General features: G+C 34.5%; 1 protein-coding gene across 3 annotated transcripts in view; it reads left to right on the plus strand.

Annotated features, from left to right (window-relative positions):
• The window catches only part of LOC118739100 (protein naked cuticle-like), a 287,508-nt gene that overhangs the window by 197,515 nt on the left and 71,629 nt on the right, over nucleotides 1-18,364 (plus strand). For all 3 annotated transcript variants that reach the window (XM_036470235.1, XM_036470236.1, XM_036470237.1), the window contains exon 3: nucleotides 8,964-9,493. In XM_036470235.1, coding sequence (XP_036326128.1) covers nucleotides 8,964-9,493 — 530 coding nt within the window. The remainder of the gene's footprint in view (nucleotides 1-8,963; nucleotides 9,494-18,364) is intronic.

Below are 18,364 nucleotides of genomic sequence, written 5' to 3' on the forward strand. Positions count from 1 at the left end.
TGTGGGTTTCGGTTCGCGCCAATAAAACACAGTATTTATATTAAAAGTTTAATGTGTGTATTTAATAGTATTTTAATAAAACTTAAAGTATTAAGATTATGCCGACAAACTTTTATGTGGTTTGCTCTGTACGAATTCTCAACGCCAACTCCCTCATGCAAAGCGAAACAAAAGGGTCTTCGGTCGTTGTCCTTCGTCAAATCGTCATGGTTGTATTTTTTAGTAGTATAATCAGTATTTAGTAGTTTCGTCCAGTTCGGGTAGTCTTCTCTTGGTCCGGTCTGATTCCCACATTTATTTCAACCATTTATTCCCCTTTTTTGCAAACTTCTTAGGTCGGCACATGAAAACATTAGTAGGCCATAAAAAATATACGGGCTAACTTCTACAAATCCATCGAGTATTTTATTACTGGATATGTATACTTTCCGAAAATATTAGCAGAGTCCGGGATGGTTTCGCTATGTCACAGAGATACCGTTTTTTATGGATCCTAATGAGCATACCTCATACATGCAGTGTTGCTATTTTAGTACTTTTGGGGCTATATTTAGCTCTTTTTATTTTAAATTGCCTCAGAAATTTGCTTTTAACCCCCAGCTCTATTTTAGCCCCTTTAAATTTGAAACAGCCTATCGAAGCTCCGAAAATCTTAGCTTAATTTTAAACACTAAATTTAAATATTTCTGCTGTTTGCTTGGAAAAACACATTTTCAATTGAAAGAGTGATTGTAGCAAAAATTTAAATTGGCTGCTTGTATTAAATCTGTCAAAGTTAAAAACATCCTTATCGTTCAAATTTATACGCATGGAACTCAAAATTACTATTCTGATTGGCACAAAAAATATTTCAATGCAATGAAGCAAAATATATCTCTCGAAATATTTCCAAAGAAGATTAATTGTATTCGCTTTTCTAGAGTTTTTTGGCAATAATGAAACTCGCTCTTTTCTTATCTCAAAATTTTTTTATTTAGCCCTTTCCATCCCCTTTTTCTGGAGATGCTGGCCCTAAATAATTAGATATTATTTCTGGCAACACTGATGAGGTGGGCTTGCAGCTCGCTCCCAAGCCACATTATACCGGCTGGGTGGCTTACAGTGTTGTGCGAAATTAATTGCATACTAAAATGCGTTGCAGTGACGCATGCATGAATCACGCCGTTGGCATTTTTGTGTAAGAAAAAAAAAACTAAAAAGCCGAATGACACTCCAGCAAGGGTTGGGGATGTCTCACTACTTTATGAAGTAATATAAAACAGCAGGCTATGATCGTAAATATGTTCTACACTTTTAAACACGTGTAGGCATGTATGTATGTCAAAGCCAGCCTAGCCTGTCAGCGCTGTTATAGCTCACTTTTACCAATCACTGTTATTACTTGTCGTCGTACTTGACTTTAATGAGCATACTTACTGCCAATACTGGTGAAGAATTGACAGCGATAGGCTTACTATTATGGTTGTCGATTGCTTATACCTGAATATAGCGTTTTACAGCTTGTAGTTTAATTTAATTAATTTCAAAGCGTATATATTCATTAGTTTGTATGACATTCATTTTAATGAGGAATTTCACAAATCTTTCCAGTGAAACGTAACAAATGGCGTTAACGCTGACAAAAAAATGGAAAACATTGCCTTTGCCTGATTTTTAGACTAAAAATAGCATTACATACATCATGTCTAAATGGACTAGCCTCCAAAAAAAGCAATCATGCCTTCATTAGCATTATTTCAATATGGACTAGTTGCGAACTAGTTGTAAATTATGTTATGCGCGCTAAATCTTTTGGTTTTTGTAAAATAATTTTTCTAAAATTTTTGCTAATTTCAAGCAAAAATTTTGAATTTGGTTTTAACTTCAATAGTTTTTTCTTGGAGTTATACTTCACAAAATAAATCCATCTTCAAAAAGTGTTCATCAAAATTTCAAAGTTTTAATTAAGAATTCAAAAAAAATAATCGATATAGTTTTGTCATGATGCAAATATTTAAAGATAAAATCGCTCGCTCAATTCGTCGGCCATTATTTATTTTTTGAAGTTTGTCTACCTTATAAAATTTTAATTTTCAGAGCGACTCAAATGCCAAATAAAAGTAAAACAAAAAACAAATAGATGAAAATAATCACATTTTCTTTTATTTGAGACTGGAAGTGAGATTGTAAGTTTGAAAACATTTTTGTTAAGTTAGCAAACTTCAAAAATATTCAGGCTGTCTCTCAGCGGTTTTACCTTCAAATTTTTGTATCATGCAGTTTTGTAACCTATTCAATTTTAGCACAAGTGCAAGTTTCAAGTCGCTAAAAATTATTGTCAATTTTTTAGGTATTTTTTTTTGTGGAGGTTGTTGCTCAATTTCTTCCACATAAAAAAGCAACGGAAATTTTTAGTGACTTTAAACTTGCACTTTATAGCACTAAAATTGTATTGACTAAAAAACTGCATACTCGAAAATTTCTGAATAAAAAACTAGACATTTTTTTGAAAAGTTTTTGAGCTTTGATTAATTTTTGTGAAGTTTGTGACAGTCTTGAAACTCTTATTTACATATGGGGGTTCTGTTATAGATCAAACTGAAAAGAAAATTCTTAAAAACAAATAAATAAATATATTTAAGTGGTAAACAATATCATTTTTAATTTTTTACCTATTATTATGACCATTAGTTTTGTAGCTTCCCTTTAGGAATATCAATTTTTATCAGAATAATCTAACGCTACTCGCTTATTTAATTCCCGTTCTCTTTTTCTTTGCACTTATTTGCTAGTTTTAAATAAGGCTGTGGTTAAACAAAATCTATTCGTCGTTCTTTTTTATCCAGATTTATGTATTTTTGTTAAATTTTTCCTGCAGGCTTTTCATAGTGTATAATTAAATAGCTTGCCCTTTAAAGCTTAATTTGTTAAAGCTAAGCTGTGGGCAACTGGACAGAGTAATGAACACCTGTACTAAATTAAAATAAATGTCTAAATGTACATACATATGTATATAGGGTTCGGGGATAGTTATTCCCCTTTGCTGTTTCTCTAAAGTGCCCTTAAGGTGGTATTTCATTTTGTATTCCCTAGAGCCATTTACAAACAGCTTGTGATGGGTTTAAAATGTATTTAAACTTTTTGTTGTTCTTTTTTACAGTTGGCTGTATTATTTATATATTAGCTTGAGATGCAAATACCACTATGTATCTAAACCATGACGAATTTTTTCATATTTTGGTGGCAACGATTTCACATAGAAATGTAAGATGGCCAGTGAAAAGGAAAAAAAAAGAAAAAATGGATGGACTCTATCTAGTTAAACATAGTTAATAGACTCACTATGTGAAAGTATAAATGCAAGTAACAACTTCAGATAAGACCCAGCAGGCAAAAGTATCGGTACTTGACATATCACCGTGACCGGTACGAAGTGAACATGCCGGTCTTGGTGCCGGTTGTTATTTATGATAACGACCGGCAACTTTAACATGAGTTTATCATTGGAGTTGACCGATTGTTTGCGGCAGAACTGTGGTAAACTCAGAAAACCAAATTCTAGTTCTGTTCAGTTGGTTTTTTTTGGGTCGATTTAATGGCTCTTGATTGTAAACAAAACGGAATTAACCCCCGAAACATCACTCTCCTGGGAGAGGGTTTACTTAGTAATGATACCATTTTCTTACAACAACTGACACGGTGATATAAATCGCCACCGTTTGCCTGAAGGAAAGTTATGCCTCATTGATACCAGCGCTTCTAAAGCAGAGACAGGGAAGAAGTAAACAATGTAGATGAGCAAGAAAGAATAGCCTACTTTCAAAAGTTGCCTTAAGTTTCCAGAAAAATTCGGAATTGTGCCGAAAGTCTCCAGAAATAAAACACGAAGAAATAAGTAAAGTCCCGAAAAAAAACATAAACGACAATAACGCAAAATTTGCTTTATTTCACTTTTAAATGGGAAATAATACCAAAATCTGAGCTTTGTTTTATTTCCAACAAAGGTAAGTGCAGCTCTGTCAGTGTGGTAAAGTAGCTGATATTGACATCATTAAAAGATATGAAATGCCAGCCTCTGATATTTTGACCATAGAATAAAAAGCGGATTTGGTTTTTCTAGGAGCACCTGTTGATCGAAATTTGCAGTAATATACAATACTGTATTTTTGGATTATATTTAGGTATCACGTTTTGCGGTTTGACTTACTGGCTTCCTTTCTGTTATTCACTTAAGAAATTCCAAAATATGCTGGCTTGTTTTCTCAGTCCCAAGTTGCCATTGAAATAAAATGTGTTACTCTATAAATACAGTAGTCTGTCTGTTCACAATGTCTGCATAACCAAGGCATAGCTGCAAACTATTTGTCGACCAAATTTTAATCAATATTTACCTCTTATTATTTCTTGTTAAGCAACACTTTTTGGTTTTGTTTCGTTTATGTTTTTCTTTTTAACAAAATTCGCTGTTAAATTGTGACACGATTTTTATACATATATGTATGTATGTAACAAAGTTTTAATTTTTCTGCTAAGTAATTTTCAAATGGAATTGCTAAATAAAGTAGCTGGCAAAGTTTTGTAAAAAATCGTGTTACAACTTTGTTTGCCATTTGTGATAAGATAGCAGCAGACAAACGAAAAGAATTAAACCAGACGAGGTGACATAGTTGATGAATGTCATTTGAAAACCAACTAAAAGTAGTGGAGCGTGAATTTTGAAATAAAAAAAAATAAAAAATAACGAAATAGGTACTAATACGGTAGACAAACGGGCTCGATTATTTACATAACCAGCCTTCATTTGCTTTAACCCATGCGTTTTCCTCTTTAAAATGAGCATAAGCAGCCGAACAAATGCACGAAATTTTTGGGAATTAACTCGGATCTGGGGAATTTTCGATGACAACACTGGTAAAAACGGCCAGTTGTTGTCTTTTGTACAAGTAAGCAAACGAAGCAGTCGAGTTTCGCGTACGCGGTAGCCGAGTGGTGAGAGTTGCGAGCTACAAGTCTGTAGCTGCCAGGTTCGTACTCGGTTGGAGCGATTGCGAAACATTTTTTGTTTTTATTATTTATTTTATATTTTTTTATTTTATTTTATTTATATATTTAATTTTACTTTATTTTATTTTCATTTGCATTATTTTATATCACATTTCTTATTTTACTATTAGTTAATTTTAATTTTTAGAAATGAATTTTGTTAAAAATTCAACAACAACTAACTGAAAGTAACGTAAAAAAATATAGAACTTATAAAAAAAAGAATGAAAAAGAAATAAAAAAGTATACTGGCCTTGGGACTCGAACCCACGACCTTGCGGCTGGTTTATTCGCATTACTGCCATCTGTAAGGGTAAAATTTTAATTTGCAAATTCAAATTAATTTTCTCCGTCTGTCTACCATATAAGATAATATAATAAAAAGGCTCTTCCTGAATTTCAAATCACGAAACATTCAAAAACTTGCGTCTCGAAAATTATTTCACAAAATATTTGGCATGAATTTAAGGTTTTTGCAAAAAATCTAGATAATTTTCGGTCAGTTAGAAACTGGACATAAACTTTTGTTATTTTGAAGAAGGGTCGTAAATGTTTACTTTTTAATTGACATGATTTTTGGTCAGTCCAAAAAAATGGACACAAATTTGTGATAATTTAAGAACTGGAAAAAAATTTTGACAATTTGAAAACTAAGCATAAAGTTATGGTTTCCTAAAAATGGACATAATTTTTGGTAAATTAAAAACCGGATATAAAGTTGTGTTAATTTCAAAACTGGGCATAAATGTATTTAAAAATGCACATGCATTTTTAATCACTAAAAAACTGAACATAAATTTATGGCTTTCTTTCATGAACCTCATTTTGGGTCAGTTAAAAACTGGACATACATGCATATGTTTTTGGTATTAATTTATGGTTTTTAAAAAATGGACATAATTCCTGGTCAATTGGACACAAGTGTCGTTAATTTGAAAACTTATCACAAATATTTTTTTTAATGGACATCATTTTTGGTCAGTTAAAAATTGGACACTTATTTTTGGTAATTTTAAAACTGGACATAGCTAGATTTTGCTAGATTAAAAACCGAATATAAAGTTTGTTTTTAATAAATGGATATGATTTTTGGCCAGTCAAAAACTGCACACAAATTTTTGGTAATTTTAAAACTGCATATAGATTTTGGCCATTTAAAAACTGGGCACAAATCGATGGTTTTTGAAAAATTTAGATAATTTTTGTTTAATTTAAAGGTACATTGTTTTTAACCAATTAACGATCAACATGGCGTATATGTAACGACAGCAACATTCACTTTTTCGATCCAAGAAAAAAATTAATAAGATTACTACAAACAAAACCACTACCCCTAAAAGGGTACATAAATATTAAAGACAATATAAAAATTTTATAAAATCTGTAATTATTCATCCAGTATTTATTCTTGTGGAAGTTTACCGCAGCTGAAGCAAAAATAGTTTCATTTAATGCACACAGATGCACTATAAAACTTCCCCAATATATCCATGGATACATATGTATGTACCTATTATATATACATATACATTTTCAAACTACTGTTTACTTGTTGTCTGCGATCTTTTATTGACCATCACAATCGGCGCTTTCAAAGCGACCGCCACCACTAAATAAATTACTTTAAGGGGCAATATGTCAGTATAAAAGTTGTCGGCGCTTTCATTAATTCCAGCCAGTCAGCCAAGTGGGGGCAAAAACACCATATCACATGCAGAAGAAAAAACAACAACAACATAAGTAGTGCACAACAATAGCGGCGCACCAACAACAGGCGATATGAGAGCGTGTAAGCAAAAAATGAACAGCAAGCATGGAGCGACCACTGAATCAGCGCGACGGGCAACAGTTGCCGGCAAACGATGCGGCGGCGCGTTGACGCAAGTGTTGGCTTTCAAATCGGAATGCTTGTGCAAAATAACCAAAACACAACAATGGCGCGCACGCAGGCGTTTGATGACTGGGCTGGCTGGCTGGCAAACTGTTGACCAGGGCGTATGAATAAGCTGGCGCGCGTGCGATTAAAGGCAGGGCATGGCAAGGCAAGCCGAATGAACTCAAAGTCCACAAAGCTGAAGCGTTTGGCATTTCGAATAAGCAGGAGTGGGAGGATGCATGTGGGAAATACTTGGAACGCTTTTGTGGCGCCGGCTTTGAATGCATCACCATTAATTACAAAATTCTTATGGCATTTTTTTATATACATACAATTATTTATTTTTTATTTTTTGCTTTTATTGTACGTATTTCCCGCTTTTGTTATGCTGATTGCTGTACGCTTGCTTTCCTACACTCAGCTGAGTGGTTGGATGGCAGCTGGTTGTGGTTGGTCGGCTGACTGGCATAAACTTTTAAGCCTTTGTTTGCGATAAATTGCATGCGAGTTGGCATTAAATTCCTTGGTTAGTCAACGTCAACGACAGTCAAAGCGCCAATAGCGGCGCTGACGCCGACTTAGCGTCGAGTAAGCCAACTTGAGCATTCCAGTGGCGAGATAAGTCGCGCAAATATTTAAAACAGTTGCCTGCAAATATGTAAAAAAAAAAAACTAGTTGACGACGAGTTTATTGTCCGCTAGCAAGCAGCACAGTAGACGGCAACAACAGCAAGCGAAAAAATAAAAAGTCGCAGTTAATAAATAATAACAACGCGACGCGTATGACGGTAGTTGTACATATGTATGTGTGTATTGGCGTTGCATTAGCGGCGCCGGATATGCGGCGAATTAATTTAATTACATACAACGATTACAACAAACAGCTGCTTGCGCTGTCAATTTAATAACTGTTGGTGTAAAGTCATTAAGATTTAATGATGGCAAGGAATCATACCTTCATACAAGCATACATGTGTATATGTATGTTTGTTTGAATGCAGGAACATCTAAAAACAGGGAGTAAATTTTTGGTAATTTTTAAACTGGACATAAACATTTCCAATCTTAAAACTGAACGAACATTTTTGGTGGTTTAAAAAGTTAGAATAAAAATAAATTTGTAGTTGAAAGTTTTTGGTGATTGAAAAATTTATCAAAACTGGACATAAATTAATGTTTTTAACATGATCAATAAAACTGGAAATAAATGTTTAATCGTTTTAAAACTGGATCATTCAATAGATGCGCATAAAAATCAAGGCATACATTTTTTGTTTAAAAAATACAACAACAAAAATGTTGTACGAGTAACAAATTTGAAACACGTTTTCAGTTATTTAGAAACTGGACTTAAAAACTGGACATAAATTTTTGGTGATTAAAAAATTTTACATAAACTATTGGGTATTGAAAAGCGGCACATCAGTTTTTGTCGTTTAATAATTGAACATACATAAACTTTTGGTTTCTTAAAACCTGGATATCATTTTTAGTCGTTAAAAACCTGGACATATATTTTTGGCCATTAAAAAAAATTTTAGGCAAACATTTACCGTTTAAAACCAGACATCATCATTTAGAATAACACATAAATTTATTGAAATCTAAAAACTTAACAAAATTTCTAGCTAGATGGCTAAAATCCAGACATAATTTTTTTTTTATATTTAAAAACCCAGACATACATTTTCCGCTGCATTTAAAACCTGAACGTATATTCCTGGTTATTATATAAATTGTGCTTAAAATTTTGGTAATTTAAGAACTGTACGTAATTTTGGGACATAAATTTCTTGTTATCCAAAAATTTTACATACATGTTGGTCTTTTAAAAACTAGGCCAACAATTTTTTGCCATGATCAGTTTTAAATTATTATTTTTTTTTTAACTATCAGAACGTTTATTCCAGTTTCTACATTGTCAAGAATTTTTGTTCAATTTCTAAATTAAATTAAATTTATGTTCATTGTTTAATTTCACACTGTACATAAGCATATCAGCAACTTAGCTTATTATTTATCATTGTAATTAAAACTTTTTTTTTCGCCTCTCTTCCACTTGCAGTTCAAGAATGCACCACCGACTCGGAGGAGCTCATGTACCATCAGGTGCGCGCCTCTTCTTCCTGCAGTGCTCCACCCGATTTGCTCATGGTTAGTGATCGTGAAAATAATATACCGTTACGTTCACCTGTAGTCAATATAATTGCAACGAAGACCACAACGGGGGCAACAACAACAACAACGGCAACAGCCAATCACAGCAGTGGCGGCGGCGGTGGCGTGGTGCAAAAACATCATCAACAGCATACTACAGGGCAACAGCAGCCACAACAACAGACACACAGAGAACATCAACACCAGCAACATTGTTCAAAAGATGGTAAACAACATCTGAAATTGAGTAGCAAAAGTGCTGCTGCAAGTAAATTTGTAAGCGTGCAGCAACAGTTGGCCGTTGCAAGCCAGCAGTCGCAGCAGCAACAGCAACAACAGGATGAGATTGATGGCCAACAACAGACAGCGCATCAGCAGCGGCACTCCTCACATCAGCATGCCGGCGGTGGCAACAAGGAGGAGCGCATACGGTTGGAGGTGAGTTAATTAAAAGCACAGTTGAGTGGCCTGAAAAGGCCAAGAGCTGGTATTTTTTTTTTTTGCTCCAGTAACTACGTTTTAACTGGTGGTTAGAGTTGTTATTGACTTAGATTTAAAGCTTCTGCTGGTTCTTTTCTGTATGATAAAACATTTAATTTAGATGGAAATGTTTAGTACATTCATATACTTTCCGTAAAATATATCTGTTTCAAAAAGCAGTATCTTTGTTTTTTGTCCCACCTGTGACAGAATAAACAACTCTGAATCGTTCCATATAAAATTAAGTTAGAATTTCTTTAATAATTGATAATAACTCATACATAAGTTAATTAGGTGTAGCTTTATCGAAATTCAGAATTTCTGAGTACTTTATGGTTAAATTTAAAAAATAAAACAACTTTTTGCTGTACAAATGTCTCGCAATGACAATGGAATACCCAAATGTATACATGCGAAATACACCAGGAACAAAACTTAGTGAAAATAGGTTTCTTATAGTTTTTGAGCCCTTAATTTTTTTTTTGTATGAAGAAGCGTTATTTTCGTACTTTATTCACTTATCTATTAACAGACTATTTTCCTTCCGATTTTTAAATTCAAACATATTTCGAAACATTTTACTGGCAGACTAAGATTGTTGGGAGTATTAATCGGATAAAAACCACTATTTTTCTCTACTTTTCCACTCGGATCGTCGTTAATTTCTGAAATTTCTATGGAATTTTCCATATATTTCGTGTTTATTTTCGAACAAATAAATAATTTAGTGAAGTCGAAAGAAAAATGTCGAAATTAAGCAATTTAACTAGAAATACGGTCGTACTGAGAAAATGGCGACCTGAACCTGTTTTGAGCTGCTGTGCTCCAAAAGGTTACAACTTTCGGCAATAGTCAGCATTTTTGCTTGGAAAATACTAGTAAGGTCTGTAAAACTTTGTTACCCACATAGGGTTTGAGAAATTCTTTGCTCCGAGTTCTGTCTTGGATTTTTAGTTTTCGAGAGACATATCGAATTCCGTATTCCAGTCCTATATAGAAGGGGGTATAATCTTAAAGGTCTTTGAAATTGGCGATTTATTTTGGAAATTTGGTTCGGTATCATTTTATTACAAACAAATTTTTTGCATTCTTACAGGGCATTTCTGGCTGAGAGAGTTGCAGGTACTTTGCATGACAATTGAAAGAAAGTAGGCAAGATAGTTTGAAAGATTTTTTTTATTCAGGCACGAAAGTCTTACCAAAACAAAGCTCCTTGGCCAACTTTCATGGTGAAAGCTATTGAGCATGTTCCAAATGGAGATGCAGGTATACCACTTTGCTCGCGCTGCTACAGCAGACGCAATTGACAGATTCGAGGTACGAACAAAATTGGACAATTCGCGCAACAAAATTTTTTGTAAATTAATTTATTTTTTATCTGAGATTTTATGATTTTAATAAGAAAATTTTTAATTTTCATAATTTTTAAATGCATTTAATTTTTAAAAACTATTTTATGTATTTTTAAATTTCATTTAATTGTTAGAAACGTATTTAAGTATTTTTAAATTTTTTGCTAACTTTTTTCTTTTAATTCTTGGATTTTATTGTTCCAAAACGAAAAGATATGTAGTTTTAATTTCATTTAATTTTTAGAAATTCGGTCTATAATTTTTTGTTTTTGTTTAATTTCATCTTTTTCCCGTTTTAAACTTACTTGTTTTTATATATTAGATGTATTATTTCAAAATATTTTTTTTTCATTCATTTAAATTTTATAAACTTTTTACGTTATTTGATTAAATTTTCTTTTTATTTTTGGGTTTTAATGTTCCGAAACGCAAAATATCTGTTTTTTGATTTCATTTAATTTTTAGAAACTTATTTTAATTTTTTTTTGTTTTTGATTGAATTTTTTTTTTATACCTCAATATTAATTTTATATATTATTGTTCCCAAAAGATTTTTTTATTTCCTTTAAATTTTGGTAACTTACTTATTTACTTCTTTTTTTTTTATTTAGTTCTTTTTAAATTTTTATTTTTTATTGTTTAAAAAGAAAAAAATTGTATTTTTATTTAATTTATTTTTTTTAAACTTATTGCTAAAAGGCAAACGAGTAGTTGCCAGAATTGAGTTGAAAGATAGTTGCCAGAATTGCTGTGTTTCTTGTGTTCATTACTTGAGGATAAATCGATAATTGAGGCAACAAAAAATAGAGCACATGTATTATCTAATATCGTATTGGGGTCAAGCCCTGGTCAAAGCAACATCGCCAAAAATTTTAGAAAAAAAAAAGATTTTTTCTTAACAGCGGTCGTCCGTCGGCAGGCAATGGCAAACCTCCCGAGTGTATTTCTGCCATGAAAAACAGCTTCCCATAAAATTACAATCGCCGTTAGGAGTCGGCGTAGAACTGTAGGTCCCTCCTCTTTGTGTGACAACATCAAGGCACACGCCACAAATCGGAGGAAAAGCTCGGCCAAACCCTAACATATGTGTAAGCGCCAATCTATTATTATTATTACTTTGAAAAATCCATCGATCCTTGGATTAAAATCGTTAAATGAGCTCTAATGAGCTTATTCATGGCCGTATAATAGTATTCAGGGAAGTTTCATGGATCATGGAACCTTTTCCCAAATGGTTCTCAGGTTTCAAACTCCAAGTATCGTTTTCCACCAAAGTTCGTAGATGAGGATGAAATACCCTCCTCTCAAACTATTTTATGCAAATCTCTGCAGCCTGTAGCGTTCGCTTGAGAATTCTAGGACCAGACAGCTTTATTCGACTGGTTGAATTATTAAGGGCAGTTAAACTATACACAGTTTTCGGAATTAAATATTTTAAAATACCTATTATCTATGTAGTTCTGTATTGCTTTTAAATTCAACTTATATTGCCCTCCAACAATTTTAATTCGATTTACCCGTTTGTTATAAAATTTATTGCACTTTGCTTTCAAAATTTTAAAAACCATAAAAATCACTTCACCACAAATGGTGTCTCCTGCGGCTACATATGTATGTATGCACATAGCTCTAGGTGGAGGCTAAACAAAACAGCACAGTAAGTGTAGCAAAGCGGCACCAGAATCCAACAAAATCTTTTAATCATTCAACAAAATTAAAAAATGTATTTGTTTTCCTAGTGGTAAGCGAAGATAGTAAGCACATACACATACATTTGGCCGACCGTGGTGGCTTTTCCAAATCAGAATTTGTATTGAATCCAGTTTTTTTTTTTGTTTTTGTTGATATTTCCCAATACGTGCTGCGTTATAACAGCGAATTTTGCACAAAAAGTACGCAACGGGTTGCCGGCCATATGGAAGTAGACGGTCAAGTGGGAAGGGATTGCTGTACATACATATGTAGTATATACACATAGGGGGTGTGCTGTTGCGGAAAAGCCAGCTAGCAGCGCTATGCGGTATACAAAAATGACGTTGAATTTGATTTGTTTACGAAAACCAACGTCGAATGCCACTTCTGCATTTCTGAAAGCTTACAGTGCTGTTCACCAGCCAAATCCAATCAAATCCCAAATCAGTTTATTTTGTTTTGGATTGCAGCCGGCCGGCAACGAGTGCGCTTCTCGCTCAATTGGGATGCTGATTCGTGCAGAGATTTATTTGTTGATTGTACAAACATGTGCAACAATTAGTAAGAAAACAAAATTCAAAACAGAATCACTATAGTATGTAGTGGATGGGCCTGGGTACTCGTATAACAGGAAAAAGGAAAGCAGGAAACGAATTTTCGTAACAATATTTAATCATTCTGTAGCGTACATAAGTATGTATGCATCTTTTTGGTAATTTTTTTTTCAAATTGGTGCAATTGTTTCCAAAAATTGGTCTTAGTTAGTTACAACGTAGTAAATGAAGCAGCTAATAGTCCTTCTTCGTATCCGCATTAAGATACATATCTTGGAACGGTATAAACTCTGCTCTTCGTTGAACCTGGGCATCTGGTAAGAAGAGCTCTACTGTCTTCTGTTCGTTTTCGTTTATATAGAATTCATTGTAGATCTGCCAATCTGGGTACCAATCGGCCAATGCCAGAACCTTTACTAGCAACGTCAGGTCTGGGATTTGCTGACAGGTCGAATAGTTTTTTTTTTTAGGTTTTTCGCGGGCAATATGCTTTTGGCTATACGACTGCCTTTTACATACGTACGTACCGATTCCACATCAATCCTTCTCTGGCTAACACACAAGCAGCCTCATTTCCGTAAATATTAAGATAAACAGACACTCAAACTAAATTTACTTCGCATTGAATTGTAACTTTTCACACTTTACCCAAAATCAACTTTGTTGTGAAGGACGCTAGAGCTAATCCTTTTGGCTGTTGCGTAAGCAACCAAGCTTCGTAAACCGATAACCTTCGCCTATAGCGAATACTCCTGACTAGAAAACATATCCTAAATCAGGCAGATGGTCTGATACTGCCAGAGATACAGAGGAAAAACATGTCCCAACCACTTTGGAGCCATCGGTGTACAAATTATGTATCCAAGTGGACGTTTCGAATTCCCCGTCCCAGTTGGCCCCCGCCAGTTGAATTCTACTTCATATCGTTTACACTTAGTCAGCGCCATGTCTTACCTTGGAAAGGTATTCGAGAGATTATACTACTATGCCCGCTAGTTAATTTGTCGGTGTATTCCTCGCACTTTCACGGACCATCGGCTGTCTGTACCCTAAGTGGAGCCCCTTTAGTTTAGTTACTTTATTTTCGTGATGCCTTAAATCTTTTATAAATTATCTAAGTCTCCTTCACACGTCACGATGGCCAACTTTTTTGAATGGAGGCTTCACTGTAGCTTCATGAATTTATGCGGCAGCCGCTCGAGTGGGAGAAGTAATTTTTTCTTGCAAACTTTTTACCAATCACAAATTTGGGCTACCAAAAGAGGCGACTATCGATGTGGCTTGAGTAAACTTCGCCACGTACGGCTACCTATGTACTTCTATTTTATAGATAGGCCTATACTATCTTAACGCGAAATTTGTGGTAGGGATGACTATTCTGGTGGTTGTGGACACCAAGAACACATCGAAGCATCGTCCCATACTAGGATCAGAACAATTTTATGTGGTTATTGATTTTGTTCTTGTTTTTGTAACTAGCATCACATACATATGTATCCCCGAATGGGTTGATTTGACTTCTTCAAACATACACGCCAATAGAGACTTTTGCACCAAAACGCTTCGGGCGATAAATGTGTGGGAAATAAGTATGTATAAAGCCTACAATATCAATATTATGTATGTTGTCGTTCCGGAGGTATGCCTTGTGGCTCGACGGATCTTTAGCGTCATATTATCCACCAAAATAGTTCATATGCTTCCTTGAATCGTCGAAGAGGCATCAAAAGCCTAACCAAAACCGTCAGCGTGGGACTTCAACCGGATTAGGCTTTTTTGCCTCAAAGTTTATTTGCCGGCGATATTACCGTTAGGTATTTCGGACGGACGAGGATTTGAACACTGAGCTCTCTCGTCAGTGAAGGTGCCTAGTTCAGTTCGGGATAAGCTGCACCAACTAGACACTCCCTACTGTTGGTCATTCAATCAACCTTCTGTACCAATTTTACGTCACCGCCCCCGTTAAAAGCCAGCACACAAAAATTCGCGTGTTAGTCGATATTTTCGGTGTCTTCGTTCGTCACAAAATTTGCTGACCTGCCGTGGAGAACCTCTTCTTCCGCATTAATATATGGATAGTAAAACGCAGGTAGATGGAGGTGTGTTCTGCAAAAAACTCTCCATAAGCCTGAAATTTAGGTTACCGGATCACTGCAGCGTCTTCCAAGCAGAGGCAACAAAATAGGCTTCGGATTGGTTGCTCTCTAGTGTAACACCTTTTAAGAATGTGAATATTTATTCCGACAGCCAAGTAGCTATAAAAGCTCTTGGCTCCTTGACGGTCACAGAGTGTCTGAATTCCATATCGACCGCATCGGGTTTCTCCGCTGTAAAGCTTATTTGGGTTGCAGGTCAAAGAAAAATCGCTAGAAACTGCATATCGGATGAGCTGGCATGACAAGGAAACTTTGGAGAACTACTTCTGAAGGTTTGAGAGCTCCCCTGACTTCGTGTGGTCTGCTTCTGGACAGGTGGGCGTTTCGTCAGCTGAGCGAGCGCTAGGCGAAGACCTTGGAATACAAGGTGGCAAAATCCTTCAGTGTTCGGGGTTTATTAAACGGTTTTTTCAAAGTTAGTCGGTCGTTTCGGAATAGCTTATTTTCTATGCAAAATGGGTATTTATAAGTTAATTTCAATAGGGTTTTTTCCAGCAAAGTGAGTTCCTTTCGACTTTGAACTATACTAAAACGGATATCGTCTAAGTAATTTTTAGATTACAAGAATGACCTCATCTTCTACTCCAAAGTTGAGCAATTTTCGGAAGTATCCATTGATCTGGTTAGTTAAAACAGCTGTGGTTACCAAAAATGTGGTTTCAACACAGATTCCAAAAGTGCCAAAAATAGATTAATATAAGAGGCTGAACACAATGAGTATAACAACAGTGTGGACAGTCTAATATAATTTTAATTTTGTAATTAAAATCGCAGAACTAATTACAATAGATAAGATTTTATATCTTCATCTTAAGAAGATTTAATGGCGGTAAACTTCACTAAGGATGTATTTGGAAGAAAACAGTGAATGTTAAAAACTCCGCTGAATGGCCATGAAACTGTCAAATAAACAAAAATTACTGCCAAATAAAAGAAAACAAGAAATAAATAGCTGAAACAAAACAAAAACAAAAAGTAAACGGAAATATCAGTAAATGCTAGAAGTAAGGAAAGAATGCGAAAAAAAATTTAAGAGGAAATAACGGAAAGAGTAATCACTTTAAACACAACAAAAATAACTAGCAACTTCGCGAAGCTCCTGGAGTTTGCAAAAATGCGTTGATGTAGGCGTAAGACAACGAGAATGAGCTGAGACTGAGATGACTACTGCGTGCGATAATCTACTGGAGGTATTTTGGAAATTATTACGCCACGTTGACTTTTATGACATTACACACGACTTAATGTAATTTAGGTAATTGTGGCGTTCAGGCATAACGTATGTAAATACATATGTATGTATGCATGCGTTCTGTAAGAACACGCCCACATACATATGTACATACATATTTAAGTACCAGCTAACTCCAGTGGCAAAGGCAGATAGCATCACAGCAAGTAGGCGCGTTTGATAGGATAATTTACACGGCAGGCACTTGGCCTGAATACCAGTCCATGCATAAAATTTGTCCGCTCAGTTGACATAGCACGACTCGTAAGCAGGAAGGCCTTTATTCAAAGCAGGATGATGATGATACAGTAAAAGCGTAAAAGACGCGAAAACATATTTCACGCACTGTTGCAAATGGCAAATGGCATGAAAGCGCAGGCGAGAGAAAACTAAGCAAATACAGACGCAGATGATGTTGTGTATTTGTAAATATATTTACACATGCGTGAGCATTTTTCAGTGGCAATTTCAACGAGCAAAGGCCACCACCACCGCGCACATACTTCAAGGTGCTTTGCAACTTTTCGATAAATATTCGAGCGCGCAACATTTGTCTTGAAAAATTACAAATTGTTTATTTTTTTAAATGAATTTACGAGCCTCACAGCAACTCGAACCCATTCAAATATTCACATTTAGTTAAGATCATTCATTACATGCAACTGCTTTCATGCAAACAGTCACACTGGCGCCCATGGACACCCCCTTAGGCGATCGTGGCGGCAATCAGTCGTATTTGTATATTTATTTTCTTTTAAGCGCCGTTTGCATGTTTTTCTTGCACTAACGTTTTACAATAAAGCATCCGTCAAATTGCATTTTCTAGTCATTTCAATTTTGAATTTCGTAGAAAATTGCGCTCCATGTCTCGATCTTGGCTCATTGTTGTATGTTAATTTATTTTCTCAGCACCTTCTAATCGGCAATAAAAATTCTTGAATCGTCGAAAAATGCAATTTATTGAAGAAAATTTTCTTATTTAAAATTGGAAATGTTAAATATAAAACTTGAAATGCTAGTGTCCCGCAGTCACTGTGTGCCACTGCTTGACTTAGAACTCATAATAACAAAATTTTAAACACCATTAACGTAATAAATTTCAACTCGCACATCTTTAATTTGCGTCCACTCGCCGGGAGGTGTATAAGCGACGCACTCTAAATACATACATACATATCAGGGTATTAGAAGAAATTTAAAAATTTAGAAAAAATTTGATCAGTTTGAAAAAAATTTGTGATCCAGTATTATTAAACAAAAACGGAAAAGATTCAAAATATAACTTAAGAACAATTTAATTAAAACAGAGATTTAAATAGAGTTGCCATATTTCTAAACTGTTACTAACCTTTTGGCATAAATAGAACTTACTATCAAAAAGTAGCTATAGAACGACAGATGCGTTTTGACCAACACTTTAATATAAAAATATTTTTAAAAAGAGTTGCCACCTACATAAAATGTTGCATAACTATAATATGCTAAGAATACTAAGAAATGTATGTTTCTACAAGAACTGTTTAAATTAAAACTATTTTCAAAAAGAGTTGCCAAATGTCAAAAAATTAAACTGAAAAATATGTACGTGTTTTGGCACACTTTAGCAAGTATAGCTTATATGAAAAACGGATTACTATATTTTCAACCAGTGACCTAACTATACCCCAGAAATATGAATGCTGTTCTTTACAACTTTTGAGTAAAGACCAGTGCATTTATCAACAGAACAATTACAATTTGGTTGAAAAACAGATAAGTTTGAGAGTAACCATAAATTAAAGGGCTGCCAGTAGTGCAATTCACTACGCTATTTTAACAACACTTTTTATTGTTAAAGCAACTAA

Source organism: Rhagoletis pomonella, unplaced genomic scaffold (genome assembly GCF_013731165.1).
Source record: "Rhagoletis pomonella isolate Grant_MI unplaced genomic scaffold, Rhpom_1.0 Rhpom_scaffold_00005, whole genome shotgun sequence".
Classification (NCBI taxonomy): Eukaryota; Metazoa; Arthropoda; class Insecta; order Diptera; family Tephritidae; genus Rhagoletis; species Rhagoletis pomonella.